General features: G+C 31.6%; 1 protein-coding gene across 4 annotated transcripts in view; it reads left to right on the top strand.

The window, feature by feature from the left end:
- The window catches only part of FSTL5 (follistatin like 5), a 726,034-nt gene that overhangs the window by 618,339 nt on the left and 86,679 nt on the right, over nucleotides 1–21,016 (top strand). For 2 of the 4 annotated variants that reach the window (XM_032413107.1, XM_032413106.1), the window contains exons 11-12: nucleotides 567–593; nucleotides 10,100–10,218. In XM_032413107.1, the coding sequence (XP_032268998.1) occupies nucleotides 567–593; nucleotides 10,100–10,218 (146 nt within the window). The remainder of the gene's footprint in view (nucleotides 1–566; nucleotides 594–10,099; nucleotides 10,219–21,016) is intronic. The other 2 variants (XM_032413109.1, XM_032413108.1) reach the window with 1 other exon arrangement.

Genomic DNA, 21,016 nt, shown 5'->3' with positions numbered 1-21,016 from the left:
CTAACCAAGATATATTTGGATATATTTCATTTTGTCTGGTTTAAAAAGTGAAAACATATATTACTTAAAAATAAACTACGTCTGTGTTCAAAATCCTTTATTAAAAGAACTCTTCTTGCTCAGGATATTGCATATTATGTAGGAATATTACATATTGTGATTACTGAGAATTTTTAAAATATAATTTTTTCAGTTAGCAACTTTTAACTATACTATCTTAAATAAATAGTTTTAACTACCAATGTTTGTTCTAAAGATGTATTTTAATAACATAACCTAAATATCCCCTTCTTTCCAGTGATGCATAAAATGTTCTTTGTTCATTAACGAAATCTTTATTCCTAAGGAGAATTGGCAATTTCAAGAAATGAAAAGAGCATTATTAGCTAGTACAGCATTTTACTGTTTTGTTAATTCAAAGTAGTTTGTTGAATTCACCATCACCACTTTTATGTACATGTTCTATCCTAGAGATTGTGACCTCTTTAATAATTATTTATATTATTATGCAATTGAAGCTCTCTACTCATTTTTCTTTCTCTCCTGTTTCCTTTAACATGCTGCAGTAGCTAACATATTATGGAGAGAAGAAGGTACTAAATTCCATTATTTTTATATTGTGATTATTTTGCTTAATTTTTAGTGGATTTGTTGACTATCAGTTTTAATAATTACCTTATTCGTTTTTATGTTGACTAAATATTTTTGTTTTATTATAAATAGATATTCTTTTGTAAACCTGATACCATTAGAAATATTTATTACTCTTTATCAGTTTGATTTATTATTGATATATAACCAGTGAAGTACATTATAATATATTGAAATGCTTTTAAGAATTTAAAATTAAGTCAAAGAAATAAAAGCAAACTTAAACATAACTTCCATAATAAACCCTGATTTAGATTAGAAAAAAAATTATAAAAACCATTGCCTTATCAAATTATTTAAGAAAGTGGGTTATAAACTTGAAGGATCTAGATTCAAATCTGGTCTCCACAGCTCTATAACCAAAGGCCTCTTTATGTCCCAATTTTCTTATCTGAAAAATAAGGATAGTTTAGTTGTTTATAATCAGTAGGGCTACTACCAGTTCCTTAAATATAGGCTACACTCTATAAACAGTGTCCACTTGCATTTATTATTGTTATTACTATTTTTTTTTTATGCGTAAAGACTGGGGAGAATGTGTTTGACCAGGTACTCACGTGCTTTAGTTAATTTTTTAGGAGCAAAATGTAATAAGTCATCATTATAGTTCTGGTAAGCAATGACCAAAATATTGCCTCCTAATCCATTCTAGACAAACTTTCTCTTCCCTGATTATAGTTTCCCATATGAACTGGAGTCCCTGCCACCTGTGAGGGCCTTGTCTCATAAGCTTCACGTAATTCGAGAATTGAAGCATCTCAGTTTTGTTCTCAGTGATGAGGCCACACCACCATTTTTCCCCTTGATATTTGTTGCTTCTGAAATCTTTTGTATAGGCTTCTTCAAGGTCTGGTTTACTAAAGAGATTCTGGTGTGACTGTGCCTTCTCATTTTATTCCACTTAGATATTTCACATTTGAACATACAAATGTAGTCATTACTAAAACTAGCATTAATATATCTATTAAACAACATTTTCTTTATATCTCTTCCCTCTTGAGATCAAACAAATATATTCTGGGCATTTTAAAAATTGATTTCATGTTATCATCATAATAAAAAGAACAAAACCTAAGTAGTCAGAGATCAGGTAGCACAGTTCTGGCTTTGCTGGTTAATTGCTGGTAAAAACTGGATGTGTTATTTTACTTCTCTGAGCCAGATTTTTCTAACACATTGCTTGAAATACAGTTGGCACTTTCCTTATAAAATTGTGATATGTAAATGTCCTTAAAGTATGTAAAACAACGTTTTCTTATAATTTGACTGATAACAACCATGAACATTATTATATTATAATTTTAATATGTAATAATAATATCATATTCTTCAGGCTACTTTTAAAACTATGAGACATCCAGATTAATTAAAATCACCCTGAGATTCATTATATGAAACCATTTTTATCTATTTAAAATTTTCTTCTGTTAGGTTTTTTAACATGTATGCTCTCAATAATTATTCTCCATCAATCAATGATTTGTTTACTCTTCATAACTTTGACAGAGAATATGTCCTTGAGAAATAATAGTTATTTAGTATATTTTGCAGATAGTTTTAAGACATATATAATAAATGTCTCTGGGTAAAGTTTTTAAATCTTTTATTTCATGTGCAATTATCATCAGGGTCCTTTGTTGTTTCTTAGAATAAACAAGATTTAACATAATATACTTGAAACAATATGCCTGATTTAGGTTCATAGGCATCTCTAAATTAATTTTTTACAATGCCACAGTTAATGGCAAGGCATTACAATTAGAAATGATTGCATGTAATAATAGTAATGGTGGCCAGAGATAATAGACCAGCTTGAGGAATCACCGAATCCTAACAGTGTATACAATTATTTCATAAAAAGTAATTAAAATAATAGCTAACTAAAACTTCCAAAAATTTTCTACCTTCATTTTTAAAGGATAGAATAATAACAAATATGAACTACATAATTCCGAGATCTATTTTCGTTTCCACCGTAGTAATGTTTTCTGTTTGCATGCTTGCCTCTTTACCATGGCTAAGAGAAATTTATCCCAGAGAGAACCAACTGGGGAATTCCAATTTCAGGCATTCTAAGATAAATATTGGAAAGATAGTTAAAAATGATAAACTTCTCATAATGTCATTGTACTTATAAGCAAGTATTAAAACCATAAAATTTTGTTTAACTGAAGAATTATTTTTTAAACATGAGCATCAGAATCTAGCTTAGCCAGGACTTTGTAATCTAAATCGATTTTACTAATTTAATATGTATTATCTTCGGAATCTCATGGATATTTAAGCTTGAAACACAGAGTCCTCTACTTCTCTGGGTTCTTCTTCCAGTTCTTTTCTAGTCATCATTGTGGTTTGCAAGAGTGCAGAAAGACATTGTTAAAAGAGGAAATATGTCACTCATTTATTGACAAATATTTTAAAGAGCCTATTAAATGCAAAGCACTTTGAAAATACTCAAAATATAAAGATAGGAATATGGTCCCTAAAGAAAATTTTGATCTAGTAAGTTAAAGTCTTAATCATTCGATAACTAATTTTACTATATGATTTGAAAATATACATTAAAAGATCCACTGTTTGGTTTCCTTCTACAATATTTTTTTATGATCTTGTGATAAAATATAATGTAATAAAGTAATCTTAAAGTTTATTTAGTTTACAACTGTTTAGGAATACATTATATGGTCTAGCTTAATAATCCATGTTTTGATTTGGATAAACACTAACTTAAAGAACTTTAAGCCATTTTACTCACTGATGAATTATCTTAACTTATAGATATGCTAAATTCAAGCTCAAAGGAGAGATGTAAGGTGGTTCACTATATAGTATAGTATTTCCTAAATTTGTAATAATATGGAATTATTTTGATGAATATCTATAGGATCAATATTGAATAAAGATTACTTTAGGAACAACTGAATGGATATGACATCTAATGATTTGAAAGCCAAACAAATAATTTCTATGTTTATAAAAATTGAATGTCCCTTCGATTCCTTGTAAATATTTATGAATCTATTCACATGAAAATATAGAAACGATTGAGGTAAATCACTATATTAGCCAGGCTCATTGACACCTACCAATACAAAATGCAAATAGAAATTACAGGGAAATCTTAACAACAAAGGTTGTATGTTACACCATAATCTGATTAGGTTTGTGACCTATAATGTCACGAAAGTGGGGGAAAGGGGATATGGCAAGCAGGTCAGCTTTTAAGTTCTTCAGCCTGAAATTACTCACATTTCATTGGCCAGACTATTATACTTGCAAGGGAGGTTGGGAAATACAGACTAATATATACCAACTTTGTAAGTTCCACAAGCTTCTCATAAATTTATTTTTAGAGAAAAAAATGCTGAGATTCTCAGGACCAGATTACTGCTTCACAGTAATATTGATGAATTATTTAAAATGAAAAATAATTTTCAGAGCGTTAAGGCTTCTGAATGCATCAAGCTTAGAAAGTCATAGCATTGTGGAGACGTAGAGACCATGCCTTCTAACGATCAGTACATGATGCCAATTAAATCGTGATCAAGTTCTCGGTATTTTCATTAGCCAGTCCACTATCGTTGCTTTAAATACTAACCTCAACCTAAACTTTTTAGTGTTTTATATTCTTTCATTAAAAAGGTTTTCAAATCAAAATTGTGATCTGACGAGATATACCCATTTGCAGATATATGTATATATACATACACATAAATATGTATACATATGCTAGATGTATACATACATACATTTATACACATGGGCACATATATAATTAAATATATGATTCCAACTAACATTAATTATATAACACAAATACTCTATTATGTTATAACCTTTGCTGTGTTAATCGTTAAATGTGAAATTAATCATGCAGATTTGCATTTAGCTTTTTCAGCAGATCTTTGGAAGTTCAGGAAATGGTATACTGACTCAAATGGACTGATTTTAGATAACATCACTCTGACCAGGCAAATAGTACCCAGTTGCTGGATTAATAGTGGCTAATAAAGAGCTTGATACAAACACTCACTTTCTAGCAAGAATGAAATAGTAAGTTTTATTTTAGTTGAACATAATATAAAGATCTTTTTGAGGTGCAGTGAAATGATGCTACTTTGTGTGTAAAAAAGTTTTTATCTCCAAAGACAAAGATACAAAACATGGGAATATTCATGAACCAACAATCTTTCCCCGCTCAGTTATTCAAGATGAGAAAAGCAAAAGTGAAAAGAATAAAATCAACTGATGAAGGACTTTACAACACTAAAACTTATTGAATTATCTTTCATTGGTTACCAAATCACTGCATCGTATGATTATAATTTGCTCTTGACCATACTTAAATCCTAAAGCAATGGTAATTTAAATCAGAGGAAGACAAATATCACCACAAAATATCTTTCATTATTGACTATCTTTTGTTATTGTTGTCCATCCAGTAATTAGAAATTAACCACATTTTATCATTGATATAAATGATGTAATATATATGCTATATATAAGAAAAAATATCATTATATTATCACGATACACTCTTATTCATGAGCAGCAATCCTAAAGGATTGAGACAGACATGTGCATTGCATCCATTTTTTCTCGTATTTTTCTCCATTTCACGTATTTAAAGGTGCAGTATTGATTAGAAAATCCTCTGGGAAATACTTCCCTCTTACAAGACTGCAAGTAATTCTTGCTTGCATCCTTTCTCTGTAGAGAAAGAAAAAGCAAAAAGAAAACTCACAAGGAACAAACAAATTATGGATCACTTTCTGGAGCCGCTATACTCCATTAGATTAACAATCGACCCTGAAAAGACAAAGTACATGTGTCTGTCTTCACTGGGGGATGAAAAAAGAAACTAGAGTCTGCACGTATTGCTGATCTTTACTGTGACGAGGGTGGTGAAGCTTTTAACTGAAGCCAGGGACTTTTGTAATATCCTGCAATACAATGCACGAATGAGGAGAGAGCTGTAATTGAAACTTACATGGTTATTAAACTTTTTGGGACTCAGAACCACTTGGCATTCTTCAAAATTATTGAGAACTCAAAAGCTTTTGTTTATCTGGGTTACTCCTATCCACCAATATTTACCATATTAGAAATAAAACAGAGAAACATTAAAGATATTTTTTTATTAATTTATTGAAAATAACCATAATAAATTCATTTATAAGTACCCATAAGTAACACAGTTTTAAGACTATATTTTAAAAAATGAAGAGACTCACATTGTTTTTCATTTTGCAAATCTTTTTAATGTCTGACTGAATAGAAGATGCTGGATGCCTATATCTGCTTCTGCACTAAATAGCTGTGATATCACTCATTACATCATATGTCATGTAGCCTGTCAAAAAGTACACTCTACATTTGGAAGAATCTAATTTGTGAGAATGAGAGAGAAAAATGCAAATAACACCTTAGTATTATTATGGAAATAGTTTTGACTTTGCAGACCCCCTGAAAGGATCAACTATGAGAATTGCCTACTAGGAAATGAAGTTGATCTTTTAGCAGGCTCATAGACTCATAGAATTTGATATCATAGAAAACTGAAATGTAGCAGTATATCTCACAGTATAGATTTGAGGAAAAAATGGAAACAGAAATCAAAATCTGGTTATATACCATTTCACCATTTTTTTTACTAATGTTTAAAAAGAAGAGATAATGTCTGTCATAAAAATAGCAACAGTACCATTTTTTGAAATTTTACTATGTGCCAGTCACTCTGCTAAATGTTTTACTTTCCCCAACAAATTTGATTCTTACAATAGCTGTATGACATAAGTATAATTATTATCTCCAAACTTGAGATGGGGAAATTATGACATAGACTGAATAACTTTCCCATGGTACAACACTGAGGTATAGAGCCATGATTGGCCTCTGAGCTGTTCGAAACCAGAGAATGGAGTTTATCTCTCTGTTACATTCTCCCATCCAAAAAAAAAAAAAAAAAAAGTTCGGACATGGAAATTTAACAGCTATAGTGAACATACACTAATACATTATTATTTTATTTATAAATAAAGCTAATGGATGCTCCAAATGAAAATCTGCTTGTGTCTTTAATTTCTAACATCTTCATTATCAGGTAATTTATATTATTCTGTGCCCAGTGTAATCATAATAAATGTATATAGGTATAATATTATAGCAGTAAACTTAAAAAGAAACACATCTGTATCATATATTCAGATAATGAATTCTGCTGCTAAAACCTACAGAAAACTTGATTTAAAAAATCTCTCTAGCCAAGGGGCACCTGGGTGGCTCAGTCAGTTAAGCTCAGGGTATGATCCCAGGGTCCTGACATCCAGCCCCCACACTGGGCTCCCTGCTCAGCGGGGAGTCTGCTTCTTCCTCTGCCCTTTCCCTTCCCCCTGTTCGTGTTAGCTTTCTCTCTCTCTCTCTCAAATGAATAAATAAAATATTTAAAAAAAAAATTTCCCTAGCCAAAAAAAAAAAAAAAAAAAAAAAAGGTAAACATACCTCTTGGGGTTAGCAAGATGAGGAATTCATAGATGACTCTAAGGGTATACATAAAATTTTAATTCATAGCAGAGTGATTAAAAAATAGTTACTTATTTTATAATTATTATTTTAGCTAATATATTTATATATGGTATTTTGTTGTCATTACTATTCATCAACACTGAAAAGCTATAATTCCACTGAAAACATTAAAGTTCAAAAACAAAGTAAACCTTTCATAATGAAATCCGTATTTCTTCAATAACCTCTAACCTGGAAAGTAGTTCAAGCTTTGTAAAAACGCTGAATGTATAACTCATATAAAAAGTAAGAAAATAGACTTGAGATTTGAACAAGTGATTTGGATGGATTAACTGGGTTTTAGAGGAAAATACAGCTCATATTAATCAAAACATAGGTAGTCATGGAAATGCAGGAGGTGATAATCTGTATTTTGTACAGATTATAGTAAATAACGCAATGAAAATATCCATTTGAATAAGGGCAGAAATATTTCAGGAAATTTTGTAGTCTGGACCTACAGTATTTGTCAGCTTCAAACACATTCGAATTCCTGATTGGGGAGTGGAATTTTGCAGCAGCTGAAGGAAGGGAGAGTCATGTTCATTAAAAATTTTAGGAGCTTTGTAAAAACTAATCAAACGTAGTGTGTAACTGACACAGCTGAAAACTAGGTACCACATTGCAATCTGGTCGTGTTCCCAAGTTTCAACAACCAATAATGTTAAATTGATAGTCACTGACATGCATGTCAGTCCTATGTTAGTGTTGACATAGAAGCTTGCTGATAAGAATCGATTGTTTTTGAGTAAAAACTGACTTTTTAAGGTTTTATCCCTTGGGCATAGAACTTATATTCCTTTATGCAAGACTATAATTATAAATAAGAACTGACAACTACTAAATTTATTTTATGAAAAATATGACTTGAATTTAGTTTTTACGACTTTTTCTATTGTTCAGGAATATTCCATCATAATGTAGTGCTCTCTGGAATTATAATACATAATTAACTGATAAAGATTGCATGTTTTAAAATATGAGTGCTATCAAATATTTATAAAACAATAAGATGTGTCAAAACAATCTGGAGTCACATAAAATGCATAAGCATATTAGACAGAAATAATTTCATGTGCTAAAAGAAAATTATAACCACTATGTATAAACACGAATAAAGTCATAATTATGATTGAATACATTTTCCTCTAAATCATAAGAATAGATGGATATACGGCTCAATGGACAAAGTTGGAGACTTATTTTTTATTAACTAGGAACATATTTAATAAGAGTAAATATGGTTTAAGTTGAATAAACGAATATTTTTATGAATCAGTACACCTTTATCATGGTCCTCAGGCTTGACTTAATAAACCTTGCAGATATTATAGATCAAAATGAAAATGATGCTTGGGGAATTTTTTGTGTTTAAATAAAATCTTTCTTTTTATCAATATTTTTAGAATGTAAACCTTTTAAACGGCAATGGTTTGGCTTTTCAAACTACCAAGATTTGAATATCATTACTTATCTTTTAAAGAACACATGCTATCATTGAATGGTGTATGCTATATTTAGATTGAGTAAATATCATTGTACAAACCAGTACAGCTGGGCAAGGGATCCTGTGAGGACCAGAAAAGGAAAGGACTGTATGCGCTTAGGTCTGGCCATGTTGGAACAAAGCAGAAGCAGAGGAGACAAAGAGAACAGGAATATATGGAATATACCGACGCTCCCCAGGTGCAGGCATCAGTTAACCCCAACCGCATTCCAGGTGTCAGATTGTAGTGTCCTGCGCCCATTACGTGTGGCTTGATAAAGAAAGTGAGATGAATTTCTGAGATATCATACACCCAAATCTGTAGTGTGAACAAAGGGTTGCTGGAGTGGGGGGTGGGGTGGGAGGGATGGGCTGACTGGGTGATAGACACTGGGGAGGGTATGTGCTCTGGTAAGCGCTGTGAATTGTGCAAGACTGTTGAATCTCAGATCTGTACCTATGAAACAGATAATGCAATATATGTTAAGAAAAAAAAAAAGAAGAAGATAGCAGGAGGGGAAGAATGAAGGGGGAAATCGGAGGGGTAGACAAACCATGAGAGACGATGGACTCCAAAAAACAAACTGAGGGTTCTAGAGGGGAGCGGGGGAGGATGGGTTAGTCTGGTGATGGGTATTAAAGAGGGCACGTTCTGCATGGAGCACTGGGTGTTATGCACAAACAATGAATCATGGAACACTACATCTAAAACTAATGCTGTAATGTATGGGGATTAATATAACAATAAAAAAAATTTTTTTAAAAAGTATGATTTAAATCATTCACTCAGATTTTTCTAAGACCGTAAATTCATGCAAGTTTTAAAGTATAGAAATAGATCCCAAACTTTGCTGGTATAAAACTGAAATCTAAGACCTCTATGGAGGGTTACATTTACAAAAGGTATTTTAGGAAAATATATATTCTCCAAAATCTGGAGGACTTGGTCTTTTTGTTTTTAACAGTCTTTATGTGAACTAAATTTCTACAAAGAATGAAATTCTATTTTCCCTAGGGAACTCTAATAAAAATATACAATAAATATAATTCTTCAAAAATATTTTTATTCTGTAATCAACACCTAAATTAAATGTGGGATGGTCTCAGATATAAGCTATGTATCAAAGAGTTTATAAAATTCATTTTTTATCTGAAACATTTATTGAATTATATTAAAGAAATCACTGAATTGCAGGGTAGGGAGAATAAAGGAGAATGTCTGCATAATATCAGAAAGTTGCTTTGGTGTATGGTAAAGGCTTCATATGGTTTGCTTTATTAACATTACACAACTTTACAAATAGATCTCTTGCTGGTATTATGAGGAGCACTGAGTTTGGGTTGTAAAGTTTTCTGATAATTTTATTTTGAAATTTTGAATGTGTTTTTATTCCTAAGGTCTGGGAATTGGGAACATGTTCTATGTTTTTTATGAAGATGGAATCAAAGTGATACAACCCATAGAATGCGAATTTCAGAGGCACATTAAGCCTAGTGAAAAGCTCCTCGGATTTCAGGTAAGTATTTAAAAACTTCCTTTGCAGTTTTATGCTGCAGTTTTGTTAAGTAGAATTATATTTCGGAAGCACAATGAAATCCAGGCATATATGAGATGTTTGGGGAAGAGAATATTAAAACTGTGATACTGGCTGTTATTCTATACCGGTTTAATATGTGAGGAGGAAAGATGGTATGTTGTGGATTCCTAATTACTTGTTCTAATTAAAATAGCAATAGAAGTGAAATACATAGAATGAACACAGAGTAATAACTTTACTCCTTAATTTAGAATGTCTCACATTTTCTGAGGCAATGGTTACTTTAACAAAATGAAAGAAAATAGCATACAAATAATCTGATGGGAAATTGGGGTCTATTAGTTGCTTTATAAATATTGATTCTCTTTTATTTTTCATCTCATTTTTATGAGGTCTCAATGGAATGAATACTTTAGATTTATATAGAAAAATATTAATTCTTTATTTATGTGCACCTTGCCCATCCCAGAAAGATTTTTTTTCTGTAAAATATTGGTACAGCATTCAGAAAGTAAAATAATATCTAACAAAATGGGTATTGATTATACGTATTAGAGGCTATATTTTAATAAGATAATAATAAATTATAATTATTTTATATTGCCATAGCTATATGTATCTCTCCACATAAACACATATACATCCAAAATATGTAATATTAAAGTAATTATGTTATTTATGTGTTCACACACAAGTTTGGACATGCACCAAACACCCAAAATAAAATAAGATATTGGTAGACCTCATCATGGAACCTCTCTGGATATATAAAGTAAAAATAAAAATAAAAAGTAAAAAACACATTGATAGTTGCTCTCAAAAGTACAAATCTGACATTTCTTACTCTTTTTGCTTACTCTTCCATTAGAGTATTAAATTTTTTGTAAATTTTTGTTCTATATAATAAGGAAAGCTAACTTATCCTTATATTTTCTTTCATTTTGCATTATGCATTCTTAGCATAAACTCATATATAGGATGAATATAAGATTTCCATAGGCTGTGATTTGGAAAATCTGATGCAGTAAATTAGTTCTTCATAACTATCCTTGCTTTGACACTCACTGTTTTTAGTGTTTCATTTTTAAGGTTGGCATGGCCATGAGATGTGAGCAAAATAAATATTTAATGTCATTGTTTAGATTTTTTACTTTGAATTCTTATTTTCAGCCTAGCCAGTGTTGTTGTCATATATTGATATATGGAGACAACAATTTACACTTTAAAGCTATGCCCTAAAATAATAAGAAAAAAAAATATATGGGTGAGATAAGATAGTCCAGCTTCCTTCCAGATATTTTATAGGAAAAGACCTCTTACTTTAAATAAAGGAAATAATTTAACTCAATATGTCTATGATTGTTTAAAAGAAATGAAACCATTTTAGGGTGCCTGGGTGGCTCAGTCAGTTAAGCATCCAACTCTTGTTTTCTGGTCAGGTCATGATCTCATGGGTCGTGAGATGGAGCCCCTTGTTGGGCTCCATGCTTAGCACGAAGTCTGCTTGAAGGTTCTCACCCTCTGCCCCTCCCAACACTGGTGTGCACGTGCACACAATCACGTTCTCTCTCTCAAAAAAAATAAATAAATCTTTAAAATAAAATAAAATAAAACAAATGAAACCATTTTTAATTTAAAAATATTTCAGTTATGGGGCACCTGGGTGGCTCAGTCGGTTAAGCGGCTGCCTTTGGCTCAGGTCATGATCCCAGAGTCCTGGGATCGAGCCCCACATCGGGCTCCCTGCTCAGTGGAGAGTCTGCTTCTCCCTCTCCCTCTGCCTGCCTCTCTGCCTACTTGTGCTCTCTCTCTATCTCTCTGTCAAATAAATAAATAAAATCTTTAAAAAAAAAAATATTTCAGTTATAAGTTAAATTGCTAAATGGAATTATTATCATCTTTGCTAAGCTATAGTTTAACAAGTAAGACAACATTTTAAATTGCATATACTATTTTGTTTTGTTTTATAATCATATAGCTAAGACCATTTTGAATAAGGTACATATGAGTGTGTAAATAAATGCATATATGAAAATATAAATATTTGCTTGTGATAAAACAAATCATGCAATTTTATACCACATTCATATTTTTATAAAAACATTATGGATGAAAAATCTGGGTTAACACACAGATATAGGAAATGTAGCATCAAAATGATTTAAATCAAAGCAAAATAATTTTGTAGAGAGTATATATCTGAGTCCTACAGGACCAGCAGTTTTGTAGCTGACACAGATGTATTGGTTATATCACAGAATTTGAAACTTCGGTTACTAACACTAATAAGATAATCTAGTGGAATCCATACTTTTCATCACAAAACTGTCACCTCATGAATTTGATTTGCAAATGTAAAGACAAAGAATTTTCTTCCTACATTACAAGTGGGCTATTCCAGAGTACCGGTTAATGGTTTAATGCAATTTGGTTCAATGCAAATCTTAAAGAATGTGCTTTTTCAGAACATGTCTTGATGGCTTCAGATGAGTTAATTTAACTATATAGAATCTAAAGCTGAAAAAGCAAGCAAAAACTTGATGTGACACTTTTGTGACATGTCTGGACAATAGGGATGTGAGTTTACTTACCTGAATTTCTCTCTCTTTAAAGCTTTTGAATACATAGACTTCTCCTAAAACAACTAAAATTGAAACTACATAGGATTATGTATGTCTATCTCTCTCTATATATCTGGCTATATATAGTGAGAAATTACATACATATGTATATATATTATATATAATTTTCTATAAAAATTAGAAATTAAAGAGGTGAAAACCAAACCCCATGAGGACAGCCTTCACTCATTTCCTTCAACCTGAGAATGCTTATCAGCAAGCATACATCAACAGTGAGTGTCAAAGCAAGGATAGTTATGAAGAACTAATTTATTGCATCAGATTTTCCAAATCACAGCCTATAAAAATCTTATATTCATCCTATATATGAGTTTATGCTAAGAATTCATAATGTAAAATGAAAGAAAATATAAGGATAAGTTAGCTTTCCTTATTATATAAAACAAAAATTTACAAAAAATTTAATACTTTAATGGAAGAGTAAGCAAAAAGAGTAAGAAATGTCAGATTTGTACTTTTGAGAGCAACTATCAATGTGTTTTTTTACTTTTTATTTTTATTTTTTTTAAAGATTTATTTATTTATTTTAGAGAGTGAGAGAGTATGAATGGTGGGAGGGTCAGATGGAGAGGGAGAGAATCTTCAACCACACTCCCCACTGAGTGCAGAGCCTGACACAGGGCTGGATCTCACCACCCTGAAATCATGACCTGAGCCAAAATCAAGAGTGGGCTGCTTAACTGACTGAGCCCCCTGGGTGCCCCAAATGTATGTTTTTTTAAACTTATGGCCTTTATTTTGCTTTGGATGTTGAAATTAAAGCACAAATACATTTCAGCTGACCAATATATTTTTTAAAGCATTGGGAATAATATTGAAAATTGTGACTTAGCTAAAACTATGTCCTGCTTATAACTGTTAAATGCAGAATATAAAGACATTCAATGAATACAAAAAAAGAAAGGCATATTTCCTATGTAATTAACATAGTCCATATATATGAAATAAAGAAATAGAAATGAAATATATATGAATACAGCAAATAAACTTTTATTTCATATTGCTCTGTTATTTTGTATTCCTAAATAATTATTTCTTATGTGAAGCTATTTTGTTTTCTGTTTAAACACAAGATGCCAATTTCAGAGTGTGTAAGCTATCTGGTGTTACATTTCTAGATTTACATTTCTAATTATAAAATAATGTCCTGAGGAAATTGTTGAGTATTATGTAAAGAGAAAACTTTTCTCCAGAGAAACAGAACCAATAGAATTAATATCTGTATCTATATCTCTCTAGCTCTGACTCTATCACTATCTTTATCCCCATCTCCATCTATCTCTGTCTCTGTCTCTATCTCTATCTTTTTATTTCAAGAAATTGTCTCAGGTGATGGTGGGTGGGGGGACAAGTTCGAAACCCCTAGGGCAGGACAGCCAGCAGGAAATTCATGTAAGAGTGGTTGTTGTAGTCTGGAGTCTGAAATCCAGAGATGAGGCCAGTAGACTGGAAACTCAGACGCAAGCTGATATTGAAGCCTTGAGTCAGCAATCTGTAGGCAGACTGGAAACTCAAGCAGATTTCTGTGTGGAACTCTTGAGGAAGAATTCCTTCTTCTTTGGGAAAACTCTCTTATCTTAAGGCCTTCAGTCGATTGGATGAGACCCACTCACATTAGGGAAGGTGATCTGTTTTGCTTAAAGAACAAGTGTGTTAATCACCTCTAAACAACTTTACCGCAACATCTAGATTGGTGCTCGCCTAAACAACTGGGCACCATAGCCTAGTCATAGCCCAGTTAACATAAAATTAACCATCACATCTTACTATCTCTTTTAGTCAAGGGCCTATTTAATTCATGTTTGTATTCCCGACATGTTGAGTACAGTGCCTTACACTTGGCAGATAGTCAAACAACATTTGTTAAATGAATTTAATGAAAACTCCATTGCTAAGAGCCTTGGGCTATTCATTCTTTTATGCATTCTTGAAGTTTAAACATGTATATATCTAATTTCTTCCTCACCTTAATATTGTTCTTTACTTTACAATTCCCACAAAACAGTGCTCTTCTAATATGCTTGTGAAAAATGTTTCATAGAATAATTTATCAATGAACTTTTTAAGGGTAAATATAACCTCATGGGTCTATTAATTCAGGATCACATAGTCAAAAAGTACTGTGCAAATATGCTGTATAAGATAGTTTGGAGTTCTATAACAGAAAAAGAAAAGCTACGTCCTTGGGATTTTAGAAGATAAATCTCGAGTGAGAGTAGAAGTGAGTCTTTTGGAATTATTTTTTCCCATGAAAAGATTAAACATAAATATAATATTTTTCAAAGTCATTGCTGGTATTAAGAGAATGGCAATACAATTTTCCAGTATAACTCATTAGTTAGTAACATTTAGATAAAAACTGAAATACTTAGATATAGAATTTTACATCAAACCTCTTGGAAGATGCTATTTGCTTGCTTTAAATAAAAATTCAATTTTGGTGCAATGTCAGATTACATCAGGTTTCAGCTTTTGATAGTACGTTGGTGAGGATTCATGCAACATGGTTTAGTTATACTTTCATCTTCTTTTTCTTTTATTTTTTGGTATATAGTAGATAACACTCTTGCTTTATTTATCCTAGTTGTACTCACAATTTCATCTTGCCCCCTACGGTGTGAGCTTCAAGAAATAGAATTCTCTCCCAGACTTATGAATTCAGAATGCAAACTGAAATGGGTTGACAAAAAAATGTTTAAATTGCAGGCTCAAGGATGATGGGCTTTTTCAAGATGGCTAACTTTTCCACTCCTCTGGTTTTCACCTGTTTTGTCATCTTTAGCTACCATTCTTCTAATTTTTAATACTTTTTAATTCCATTCCTTCTGTGTTTGCTTATTAGAGCTTTAGCTGCTGTTCTTCACACACACCGTGGTGCTATTTATTCTTTCATGGGTACTAGAAGAGCTTAAATGAAAATCACACGTATCTTATCATGCATGGGTCTTATATTTGGAGCCATGAAAGTTTTATTACTGGTTTTAATGGTAATTTAAATGGTGCTGAACTGCAGGGGAACATACTTTCTAGTGGAAGTCTGATGTGAATCGCCTCTAAAATGTCTGTTTTCTAGGCTTGGAATTCCCACATATGAAAATTACTTTACTTTTATAAATAAATACTGCTAGTACTCTAGTAGAGTGGAATTGGTCCTTAGGAACAGATTGTGTACAGTGCTCTGAATACTTAGATATCAAGAAATTAGACTTTGGTGTTAAACAGAAGGAATGGAATTAAAAAGTATTAAAAATTAGAAGAATGGTAGCTAAAGATGACAAAACAGGTGAAGCTGAAATTAGAAATAGGAAAAGACAATAGTGCACATTTCTTTCTCTTTTGGTGGTCTCCCTTACCTTAAGCACTGCAGCTTTCTGGGCATTTATCCGTTCCCTTACTTATCCCTCCACATTTCCCTTTTCAGCATTTCATTCTGTTTCTAATCCAATTACTACTTCTCGAAACTCTGTCCACAAAAATATTGGTTAAAACCCCAGCCCCTTTATATGGCACAGACCATTCATTTCCCCATGAAGCCATTGAGCAAGCTTTTGAATTCAATGCCATGTTATATTTCAGAGAGGAATGTTTCCCCACTTACTCTTTTCTCAATGGGCCTCTATGAATGATAAAGATTTAAGCTTTTGTCCCTTTGAGTTGCAGTGATGTCCTGCAAAAAGCTTCCTGAAGAAAGTAATGTAAACTACATCTGTTAGTAGATTAGTCTGTAGGTGTCAAGAGAAATAAATTTATGAAATTGGTCTTTGAAGTCCTAGACTTAAAGAGCTCTTCTAATTGTTGATTAAAAATCACACTGTTTTAAAATTCTCACATTGTGCTTCTATTAGTATATAAGCCTAACGTTGGGAAAACAACAGTGGGAAACACGTAAAACAGCGTGTTAGTGGATTTGAATAGCAGGTGATTTTATCTAAGAAAGCAGATTAAGTCTTCCTCAAGAATTATTAATGAGAACCAGCCAAGTTATTTAGATAATTATGACCAGAATGATGTATGTGTTTTAGGCAACCTTTTGCTGTCATTTTGAAACAGTTTTTTACATGAGAAATAAGGACTCACTATACACATACAAGTACATTCTATACACTTCAGAAAGAAATGTGTTTATAGTAATTTAGATTTTTCAGTGGAAATTTCTTAAGGATATAAAATTGAAGAGTTTAACATAAAAATTATTCATACAAATGTCTTTACACATGAAAATTTTTACTCGAGATTTATAAAATCACATAAATCTATCTTGTATAGCTCTTAAACTACAGTTCTGGTCTAAGATTTAGTTTTATTCACAACAAAAGTACCTATTCCTTTTTTCAAAGTAATTTGCATGATAAAAAAAATAATGCAAAAAAGTACTGGTTTCTTTCTTCATATCTCCTTATTCCCAGTCCCACTGTATGCAATCAATTACATTTACTCACTTTAAAGAGAATGCCCAGTAGCGATAGCTCTTGAATTATCAATTAAATATTTTCTATTGGTGTTTCTTTATGGACGATAATAATTTTGTTTACACAGTTCCTAACTTTTCCTCTTTCTAAATATGTTGACAATTATGTAATTATTTTAATGCTTTTGGGGATTAGATTTATAATTTTAATGATTTATTTAAATCTTGGTCCTTATTTTTCTGGAAATTTCCTAAAATTTCTATGTAACTTTAATTTTCCAAGGTATTCCTTGATTTCTTATTGTTTATATTTTATATCTCAAACATAGTGGTCAAAATTATAATTTAACACCAAAGTCTAGTCATTTCTTTAATATCATTTTCATATTTCAGATAGGTCATAAATCTCAGTTTTGAACAACTTAAGAGGTGGTGTAGAAAGAAAAACAACACAGCAAATTAATGCCCTCAATTTTACTTTACTAAATGTTTGAATTGCTAAAAATTAAAAAAATATTGCTGAAAGCATTTAAAATGACAACTTTGCATTTGTCCATATACTTCTTATATAATGATTTTATATGTTTCTCAGGTGAAAACTGGAGATACAACTATGTAATAAGAATTAAAAAGAAAACAAAACTTAAACTTCAAAATTATTGTTTATCTCTTAACTATGTAAGCTACTAATTTATTACCCATTAAAACTCCTTTTTTTTGTATTTTGGTAATTTGTATTCAAAATTTTATTTAAGCATTTTTAGAGGACACATTATGGATTGTTCAGTAAATTAAAGGCAAAACCTAACGTTCATCTAGGACTTGCCAAACAACACGGCAATCATTCCATTCTCTTTTGAAATCTCACCTGTGCCGTGCTAAAGAAAATGGAACACGAGCCACAATCTAGTGGCACAACTACTAGCAGTCTAAATTGCCCGAAATCACCACCAAAGTGTTTCTTGTTTCAGGAACTGGATCCTTTTACTGACTCCATCTTCAGTGTTCTTTCTTCCATCCCCCAAAACACCACAAGAGTCACTCCTACCTCACCTCGATTTTTAGATGAAGAGTGTCCTCCCTATGATAAGGGCAGAAGAAAATGAGCTTAGCGAATTTAAAAATCTATACACTAGCATCATTTTTGTTGAAAAATAGTAACTTTTAATGAGAAGGTCACAGGGATAAAAGGTGCAGCAGAGGGGATACAGTCAATGGTATTGGAAGAGTGTTGTAGGTGATAGATGGGAGCTACGCCTGTGGTGAGCACAGCATAATGTAGGGACATTTCAAGTCACCGCATTGTACACCTGATGCTAGTGTAACACTGTGTATCAACTGGACTTCAATTAAAAAGAAGTTACTCTTTAATGTGTAATGTTCAGCATACAGTTATCTACTAATAGAGTTTCCTAAAAATTTATTTTACTTACTGATAGCTCACTTTGGAAATTATTTGGAAAACTTAAAGGTGGAATAAAATAATAGCAGATCTGATTAGATAATCTGTCTACTACATTTTAAGGGATTTGCACTGAACTAAATTGCAGAGGCAGTTTTGGTGAATTTTCAATATGGTTTTCATGTTTAATTATTCAAGAATTTATCGAACCGGATAGTGTGGCAGAATTCCTATCTAATTCATCAGTAAGAAAGAGACAACACAAAATACAATTCTGTGGGCAATATAATAAGTAAAGTTTTAGTTTTAAAGAGAAAAAACGAAGAAAATGTACCTTTGGTTTGTATCTTCCTACGATAAAGAAGGTAGGTACAGAACTAAATTGTTATTTTTTAATATAAAATTTATTTCTAACATTTGCAAAATATGCTTTAAAAATGGGCCTGTTTTCATGATTTTTATTTAACTGCTACAAACATAACAAAACACATAGGTGTATAAATTATTTGGTCAGTATCTTTTCACTACATACTTGTAAGAAATAGACTGTAAGGTCATTTGCAATAATAATTAAACAGTAAATGATATAAATCATGTTAAAATAATTTTTAAAAGTGTATTGATAGCAGGAAGGGAAAACTGAAGGGGGGGAAATCGGAGGGGGAGACGAACCATGAGAGACTATGGACATTGAGAAACAAACTGAGGGTTCTAGAGGGGAGGGGGGTGGGTGGATGGGTTAGCCTGGTGATGGGTATTAAAGAGGGCAAGTACTGCATGGAGCACTGGGTGTTATGCACAAACAATGAATCATGGAACACTATATCAAAAACTAATGATGTAATGTATGGTGATCAACATAACATTAAAAAAAAAAAAGTATATTGACCTAAAAGGTAAAGTGTAATGTTATTCAGTGAAGACATTCTGATGTGGAACAAATTTATGTGTGTGTTACAATAAGGTTTAAAAATAGAAGTGCATGTAGTTATCCTATAAACAGCTTTATAATTTTTAAAGATAAATCTATCACCCTTCAGAATAATTTGTTTCAGTAAATAGTAGTCTTGAAAAAACTATTAAGCCTGTCTTCCACATAAGGCACTTCTGTGCTGGACAATATGGGAAGATGGAAGAACTCGATCAAAATGACATGTCACCATCTGCATTGTGAGATTATGTGCCACAGAAAAAAATTAAATTCCTAAATATTACACAGTATTTAACCAAATGTAGATACTCCAACAACTGTAAAATTAACTCAATTTATGCTTTGTCAACATTTTTTAAATAGTTACAAGACAAAGTAAGCTATTCACAGGAAGAGATTACATATGCATACCTGAAAAGGTAATCAATAAAACCTGTGTCGCTCTTCAACTAATGTCTCCAAAAAGAAATATTAGTAAAATGCACATTATCAAATCTCATGTATCACTACTAAAAAAAGAGACAGATGATCATTTTAAGAAGGAAAGAGGCATTATATTGTTTTTGATATTCCATCTCATTACAACTGTTCAATCCTTTTCCTTAAAAGTTTAACTTTGTTCCCTCTTTATCCTAGGGACTTGTAATGATAAGAAATGATTTAATTTACACCATTTTAACATAAGAATTTCAAAGCATCAAGGTAAATTAATCCAAAGAGAATCATTTACAATGTCTTCTAAAAGCAAGCAATTGTATTTTGACAGATCTCATTTGTCTGTGCTCAGATCATATTACTTAAAGCAATTATAGATTTTGAAATAAATAATATCTATGAAGTGGATAATCAGGAAGGCAAAGAAAATGAATTTCTGAAATTGGACTGAAGGTAAAAAACTTAAGTTCAGTTTTGGAAGCCATGATTTAAAGCCACATTAACAAACTATCTTTAACATTTGAAGGACTTTTATGTAAAATTTAGGATAGGATGTATTGCTTCAAACAGAAGAACCAAATCGAATGATGGAAAACTATGAAGGAGAGATTTATGCTCTTTAGTCAAAATTCAGAAGTCTACCTTACAAAGAAGTCTCCCTCTTCTTGAAGTTAAAAAAAAAAAATAAGACTAGGTATCCAGCTGTCAGAAAAATTGTACAGGGGAATGTGTACATTTGGCATTTAAACAAATGTTTTATTGATCTTTTTATTGATGAGTCTACTAATCAATAGTTGGAAGGGACCATTTGAATAAGTATTTTCTGCTGCTACTTAAAGAAACTAGAGTATAGAACATATTTGAAAGAAGTAAGCCCCGTCTCCCATGATATTCATTAGCATTCATAATGATGTCATGATTATAATGAGTTTTCCATTATTTTAAAGAAAAGTTTACAT

Source organism: Phoca vitulina, unplaced genomic scaffold (assembly GCF_004348235.1).
Source record: "Phoca vitulina isolate PV1807 unplaced genomic scaffold, GSC_HSeal_1.0 scaffold14, whole genome shotgun sequence".
NCBI lineage: Eukaryota > Metazoa > Chordata > Mammalia > Carnivora > Phocidae > Phoca > Phoca vitulina.
This window is presented reverse-complemented; position numbering and strand designations above follow the sequence as displayed.